Raw genomic sequence first — 8443 nt, forward strand, 5'->3', positions numbered from 1 at the left:
CCTGCCGACCAATAAGTCCTCCAGTATTTGCCTTTTTCGGTCACGCACACGCACACATTACGAACGTTAACGGCCGAATAGTTCGTTCCATTACTCGTATCTTCACAAGAGCATTGCTATCGTCGTCGTTAAAGGTGGCCGCAGCGCGATGCACAAGCCGCGGGCGGTTTCGCTGTAAGTTTCGCGGAAATCCATTTTCGGAGCCATCTGCCATTGATCGTTATACTCGAACTTTGATTGTTATCTCGCATGCAGAATTTCCTTTCAGCCCTGTAACCGCAACATCTTCGCCGCAATACATTTGCCGTGCGAGTATACGATTCAATGATACGCGTCGGTTAATTGGTGGTGTTCTTCGAGCGATTTCAAATCTGAAGAAGCTGTGTATTTCGAAAGAGTATATTCGATGTACGTTTCCACTTCATCAAGGGAAAACATTTTATTAGACTGCTACAGCATCCGCAAGATCCGCGACTAGAGTATTGTCGAAACACGCTGGGAAAAATGCGAGAGAAAAGTGAGATATAGTTGTCCGTTACATTTCGAGTATGGATCGGAAATTCGACCTCAGTTCTCGATGTCATAGCAAAATAAATATATATAAAAAAAAATCGTACTCCATTGCCAATAACAATAAATAACCATGACAATCAACTCGCGTATTTGTAGCATCGGGAAAAAAAAAACTGATTTTAAAGCGACTTCGGTTTGCAGGAGAGAACGAAGTTGAGAAAAAATCAGAGAGAGAGGGAGAGAGGGAGACGTGCAAAGAAGTCAGGATGGCGTGAAGAGGTCAGCCAGTTTTTCAAGTGAACCGTGCGGAGAAAAACCCGTATTCGTGACTCTCGAGTCCCGAATTGAGAGCCTAATCGTCGGCAAAAACGCATGATGCCAAGGCTCCGGGACCGGAAGCTCGTCCCTCCGGCTCCCGACGTGCATCTCCAACGCGCGTGTTTTCGGCCAACTAAGATCGGATAGAGTAGAAGCTTACGTAAGGATATAAATAAACGTGGCTGCCCATCGTCGCTGGTGCCCCCTTGCGAGACGGAGTACAATTACCGTGCTCCATTTTCATGAGACCGCGAGGACGATCATTGGCGAATTCCGTGGTCGCCAACGTGCTGTCCAATGACGGTAGACTTTCGAAGCGTGTACGTTAGACCTTGAAGCCTATCTAGATGGTCTTGCATCGCAGCGCAAAGATGCCCATAGAGAAATCGGCCAATCACGTGGCTGGTATAAAGGACGCCATGTTGTTGCGTATATCATACATATGTAATGTTTGATTAGTCGTTTTTCAAGTAACGGCGGGGACGGATGGATCCTGAAAAATTTTATGCATTAACTATATATATATATTTAACCCCTTCAGCGGCAAACAGAATATCACTGTTTGTGCCCCTGGTGGCACCAAAAAAAAGTAATCGGATTTTAAAGACACCTTGTATTTAGGGATTTTTTGGCTCGCGAAATATGAATTTGAAGTACACAATTTAATAATTCAAAATGGCCGATTCAATATGGCGGTCAAAAAACCAAAATCTATCTATTTGTTATGAAAACTGGTATCTAAAGGGTTTTGAGATACAAAATTTCATAATTCAAAATGGCGGATCCAATATGGTGGTCAAAACACCAAATCTATCAAGAACAATTGAAAAACTGACAAGTATTTGTATCTTAGAATTGGGAACCCAAACTATCTTTGGAAAGATGCATCCAAAAACTTAGTCAGTGAAAAAAGTTTTTATTTATTTTGTGCCACTTCATTGGGTTCGACATTTTGAATTTTGCAATTTTGTACCTCAAATTCAGCGACTGAAAAAATTCTTGGATACCAGTTTTCATAACAGTCAGATAGATTTTGCCTTTTTGACCGCAATATTGGGTCCGCCATTTTGAATTTTGGAATTGTAATCTGAAATTCGTACTCATCAGTCCCAAAAACCCTTAGATATCAGATTTAATAACATTCCGAACAAATTTTGATTTTATGATTATATTTGATCGCCATATTGGATCCGTCATTTTGAATTTTAAAATTTTGACTATGGATTCGTATTCAGCGACCCAAAAAGCTTTTGGGTACTAAGTTTTATGAAGATCGACCCAATCAATCGAAAAAAATACAAGGACGCCATATGGCGTCAATGCCGACATGGACACATACATTTTTCGCGCCATATGGCGTCAATGCCGCCGAAGGAGTTAATCCGCATAATTGTATAATTTTTATTTTTATTTTATATACACGCAGTAAATTCACGATAGGCACACAAATGCGAATAAACTTAACGGGCGATGCGTTAAAAACGGTTTGTACAATATTTAAAAGTTTGTTTGCAAGATGACTGTTAACAGATGCATTGCTGCACTAAAGACTTTATTTTTCTAATAAATAAGGCTTCTTTCGTTCTCTCATTCGTTCACATTCACCGCTTGGTTGAATTTCATTGGATTACTCGAGTCTGACAGACCAAACATTCGGCTTAAAATATTCATGGCAGCTACGTCCTTGGCTTCCTGAATCGTTTGACCAAATCCTGAAGAAGAAAGAAGGTGGAATATATATATTGGACACATTGAATGGAATTTATTAACTCTAGCTTCTCACACTTTTAATTTTCATGGACTTTCCACATTGGAGTCACACAGGCTACCCCACGTCGAACATTTAGTTAAAAATATAAGAAAAAATCAACTGATTTTAGGTCACTTTTCCATCGATACCACGCATCAAGGAATATGTTTATGCATAGGAAAATTTGAAAAAGAAATTAGTAAAATAAATTTGCAAAATATTTGCTTGTGAAAAAAAATCGTAAATTATTTTATTTTACTTGGGGTTTCAGGCACCCCTGTGTGGGAAGCTAGAGTTAATGGAGATTACAGATATTCTGCTACGCTACTCACCTGATCCTAGGAATTGCTTATCAGAGTACATTCCTACATGATACACCACTAAAAGCGTACTCTGTCCCGTGTGCGCGATGAGCCTAGGTTCACACAGCGATCTATCTTGTTTCGCCAAAACAGCGTCCAAAACTTCGGTAGGCTGAGGTGGAGTCCAGATCTCCGTCAGGTCCTTCTCGGCTAGTATCACAACCAGGAAATCTCGAACGAACTTTGCCGCGTGATTCGCGTCTACACTGTCCGCGAGTGCCGCGACAAGCGCGAGAAATGTGTCGGCTAAGGTTCTTCGTGCCACTGGATGTTCCTGAAATAATTAACGACTGATAGATTGAAAGCAATCTGCTGGTTTCTACTAGAGCTTCATCGAATGAATATTTTTTGTTCATGTAGACACGTCCAAATATTGTTAAATTTACAGTTATTTATTAGTTTTGCGCACTTACCTCGGTTAAGATAATATCTCTGGTTCCGATATGCTTAGATGCTTTAGCTAAGATGTCTTCCGAGAGAAGATAATCGTGCAGTGAACTGAAAGAAGATATTGATTAATTTCTTTACTATCTCTGTTCAATTATATTAAAAATAACTTGACTTAAACTTCAGTTCTACGAACATTACGACGTCTTCAGGTGCCTGTGGCAAGACCTGGGTTAAATACTTCAGTACAATTTCTGACGTAAGCTTCTCGCCTCTCATTATGAGCTCTTGATTGTCTTGTATGTTGAGATTGGGATCCTCTATACCCATTTCTTTCTGCCGTTGTTCTTCTTGAAAAATGTACGATCTGTGAGTGAAGGCCCGCTCCAATTTCTCGGTGTCGAAGCTCTCGGATAACCTTGTGTTAAACGCGAAAATTTCTCCGGATCGATTCCAGTCCAGGAAAGTGCTGCGCTTTGGTACCGGTGGCCGAGGTAACCTCCTCTTGCGCTTGGCTATGTCTTTCTCTACCGCAGACACCCATCTCTTAACGCTTCTCTGACCTGTACAGGAGATCATACAAATGCGATAATAGTACACAAGTTACAGTAAAAAAAAGAAATCATTGTTAATCATTTGAGCAAAATGGCTAAAATAGTAGCTGAAAGCATGTTTTAACCTTCGTAATTTATACGATGCACTCCTTTGCTCAGAATAATGGTTTTAACACACGAACGTAAGGAATTCATGCTCGGACAATGCAATTATCCGAAGTATTTCGAAAAAGCTGATTGTCAGCAAATACCAATGCCGAAAAATCCCTGAGCTAACTCGCCGATTTAGGTTATCATGCAATCGAAACACCGCGTTATGAGGTTATGATTTCGCAATATTTAGCGAGGGGGCGTTAGTGTGCGCCAAAAGTGTTGCTTTCCTATTGCTCATGTCGGCATACAGTATAACCAGAGAGAAGCTTGGGGGTGGTCACGCTCGCGTTTTAACTGCAACGCCTCAAACGTGGACATTGAAGTGATTGAAGTGATTCTGTCTTTATTGCTCACTGAATATTGAATAAAGATAGAATGACGCCGCGAGCGTTGGGAGCGTCAAGTGGAACGCATATGTCCGCGTTTGAGGCGTTGCAGTTAAAACGCGAGCGTGACCGCTCTCCCTCAGGCTCTCCCTGGTATAACGAACTAGCGGATACGTTGGCGAAGAACGCAATTAGAACGGGTATAGATACCGACTTGCTTATACCAGCACAAGATATAAAAGCGCACTGGAAAGAAAAAATGTTCTCTGATCTTGATAATTATGTTAGAAGGGAAGGTAGGAGTAAGGGGATGAAATACTGTGATATTTTTTATAGTAATACCAGAAAACCGTGGTTTCACGATGTACACTTACAAGGGGAGGCCACAGGATGTACGTGGACTTTTTGGACGAAACTTGGTGAGTATTTAGAGAACAATATGTAGATAACGGTAAGAGGGGTCTCCACTTTCGGAACTTTTCGGAACCCAAATAAATAAGATTACAATAGTCATTTTTTATTACATTCAATTTTTCCTTTGCCGAACAAAATTGAGCAAAAATTACTTCTGCAATCTTCTTTTCTAATCAAAATGGAACAACCACAATTATATGTATATACAGGGTGTCCCGTAAAGACCGGATGAACTCTTAAGGGTAGATTCCTGAGATGATTTTAAGGCGAAAATCCTAATACTAAAATGTCGAGGCTATAATAGTTTTTGAATTATAAGCATTTATAGTAAGCGAATCAGATCGCCTAAAGTTGGCGCGCTCAGACGTGGCACAACGCAAAGTGCTAAAGGCGAAAAGTAAATGTCGCCCTTCTTGTTTGCAAAGATTACTTATGCGAAGATAAGATTACTTTTATTAATATTTCTGCAAACGCGCATTGCGCAATGTAACCTTTTACCGTTTTTTTTAAATATTGGAAGTGGATATTTTTGTATTTTTATGTGATACATAAAGCGCAAGCTGTCAGATGACATTTCCTTCAGAAATCCGCTGTCAATTTCATATTCTACAGGCAAAACTATAGTTATCAAACAGAATACTTTACAGAGTACTTTACTTGAATGAGTTTCATTTGGATATTAGCAATAATAGCTGCTTAGTTTGTTAAATAATTGTAAACTAAATACATATTATTGCTAATTACATAGTTAATCTACCCTTAAGAGTTCATCCGGTCTTTACGGGACACCCTGTATATACATGTATACATATAATTTTGGTTGTTCCATTTTGATTAGAAAAGAAGGTTGCAGAAGTAATTTTTGCTCAATTTTGTTCGGCAAAGGAAAAATTGAATGTAATAAAAAATGACTATTGTAATCTTATTTATTTGGGTTCCGAAAGTTCCGAAAGTGGAGACCCCTCTTACCGTTATCTACATATTGTTCTCTAAATACTCACCAAGTTTCGTCCAAAAAGTCCACGTACATCCTGTGGCCTCCCCTTGTTAGATAGAAGACAAATAGTTATAATCAATAGGCTGCGTTCCGGACATACTTCTCTAAATCAAAGCTTATTTAATCACCACATAGTTGATTCTCCGTTATGTTTGTGTAATGACTACAATCAAACAGCGATCATGTTTGTTGACAATGTTTTCTATTCGATGATGAAAGACAACAGCTCCTCAGGGAGTTAAGGGGAAGCTGGAGTTGCTAGTGAACTATTTTTTCACTATAGCGATGGTAATTGCAGTTTCGAAAATTCTCTTTATTGCTTGTGCAGAATAAAAAATCCTTTTCCACAAATGAAGTATAGATACAAAGGAAGCCCGCTCTGCAAGACTTTATATTCAAAATGGAAAAAAGTTAGAAAAGACAAATGCAAGTTTTTAACTTTTTTCTTTTTATACTTCATTTGTGGAAAAGGATTTTTTATTCTGCACAAGCAATAAAGAGAATTTTCGAAACTGCAATTACCATCGCTATAGTGAAAAAATAGTTCACTAGCAACTCCAGCATCCCCTTAAAGAGGCATAAGTTTGATAGTCCTTATAGTATCGAGCAAATTTTATATACAATGAACTTAGGTGCTATTACAGCGTTAACTAACTTTCTAGGAACGATTAAAATCGCAGTCTAATAATGAGACTTATGCAAAGGAATTTATAAGTAATGATATGGTTGTGTACTGAATGAGTTTTGTATTCTTCGATAATCTTTGAATTTCATAGTTATTGAGGTGGTTATTGTTTACAACATATGTGCGAGAGGTTAAGAGTTCATATCACTCATGTTTTTCTTAAGAGTTTAAAAAATGTTTTTTTTAATTTGTAAAGAACGGGCAATATGGGCTAGTTCCCAGCGCCATATGTATTTATATTTTGTTTTAATAAAAAAATAAAAAAAATTGCTTTCCTATTTTTTAATATTTCTGTTCAATTTCTTAAATTATCCAAACGCATTAGCAATTTCTCATGGACTTTTATTTATAGTATTTTATATATTAGAATAATGCAAACAGTTGGAATATAAAAATCTTGTTGAGAGCGCGAGATATCGATCGCATTTCATTCGATAAAGCAGTGAGCAGCGCCTCAAAGTTCCACTAACGCCCAACAGATGGCGGTGATGCGATCTTCTCCAACCGCGCGTTTTTTCCTCGGACGGTCTGGACCGAGAGCGGTCAGATCGGGATGCTGCATAAACGCGGCAACTGCGTTAGCGGTAATTGACGGCTGCCGAAAATCGGCGGCGGCGTGGCGGCGGCTCGATCGATCGTGGTCGATCGTGATCGATCGCGGCACGCGCGAGAAAAGACTTGCCGCGGACACGTACGCGAATTTCGAAAACGGGAGTGATAGTTGCGCGTACTGTGCGTGGTACGCGCTGCTCGTCGGATCGTCATCCTCCGCGGAGACGCTCCGCGGAGACGATCCGCTGATCGCCGCGCCGTGTCGCGAGACTTTAAAGGCCCGGGCCCGTGTTTATGGTTTCTACGCGCGTTTTTGACCGCCGCGCGTCAGCGTCCCGAGGGGTCTGCCCTTTCCGTGCCTTTCAAGCGCGGGGGATGCCCCTCGAGGCACTGGTCGAAGAGTGAGAGGACTCGAGAGAGTGAGAACGGGAAGTTCCGAGTTCGGTTCTGCCTTCGTTTTCTTTCAACAGTCCCGAAAGCGGACTCAAAAATTGCTTTTGAATTGACGTCGGACGACGGATTGCACCCTGCGTCCCACGGAACGGCAGTGAGACTGACACGTAGTGTCCGTCCTTGGCGAGGATGCTCGAGCATTGCGGCGTCGTTTGCCTCCTGGGCCTGTAAACAGCCCGATTGAAATCTGCGTATATTGGAACACGAAAGCTACAATGAATTAAATTCAGAGTTTGACTTTTGAATTTGAACGTGAAGTTTGAAATTTGAAAGATTTGAGGAAGGTGCAGGAAGAACGCGTGAAAAGTTTCGAGTGCTAGCAAGACGGTGCAAATGGGACAACAGATTATTGGAAAACGCGGGACCTTGATCGCGAGAGTGCAGTTTGGTTTCTTCGATCGTCCGGATACGTGCCCAGCAGCGCGAGAATGTACATGTGTTTCTTCCTGTCAACGCGTTGAACGGCTTTTGGTGAGTCTCTTTTTACGTATGTTTTCACAATCGAGGACATGGATAGATTAAGCACCTCGATACCTCGTCTCAAGTGCAACATTCATAATTTCGGTTGTTCAATGTGCATTTTGTGATTTCCAACAATTGTTCTAAGGCGAATGTGCACAACGCAATAAGTATATAATTTCCTCTGCTTTATTCCTCAAAAACCCAATTGTGCGTACGTCCCATCTTAAATATTGGAAACACAAATGTTTTATTAAAAATATTGATTAAAATAAATTATGATAATAATAATAATAATAAATGGAAGCGTCGGTCCATTGAATCTTTAAAGTTGATAAAACGATAGATCGTGCGATATACATTTTTGTTATTTAATGCTCTCCGACTGAAAACATGTGGCAGGGGGGAAAGGGGGGACAAAATCCGCTATTCCAACCAACCTGAAATCATTCCTCTTTTTTCGCTCTATCTTTCAAGTCTTCCTTAATTTTACGTAATGTTTACGGATTCTAAACGGCGA

General features: G+C 40.3%; 1 protein-coding gene across 1 annotated transcript; it reads right to left on the minus strand.

The window, feature by feature from the left end:
- Window positions 1-2218: 2218 nt before the first annotated feature.
- LOC105284437 (39S ribosomal protein L44, mitochondrial) lies at window positions 2219-4231 on the minus strand. Its single transcript, XM_011347920.3, has 5 exons — window positions 4010-4231; window positions 3527-3893; window positions 3357-3441; window positions 2914-3217; window positions 2219-2543 (listed from the first exon to the last, which is right to left on the minus strand). The coding sequence occupies exons 1-5, from the start codon at window positions 4077-4079 to the stop codon at window positions 2419-2421; spliced, it is 951 nt and encodes a 316-aa protein (XP_011346222.1). The 5' UTR covers window positions 4080-4231; the 3' UTR covers window positions 2219-2418.
- Between the last annotated feature and the right edge of the window lie 4212 nt (window positions 4232-8443).

This window comes from Ooceraea biroi, chromosome 14, assembly GCF_003672135.1.
Source record: "Ooceraea biroi isolate clonal line C1 chromosome 14, Obir_v5.4, whole genome shotgun sequence".
Lineage (NCBI taxonomy): Eukaryota > Metazoa > Arthropoda > Insecta > Hymenoptera > Formicidae > Ooceraea > Ooceraea biroi.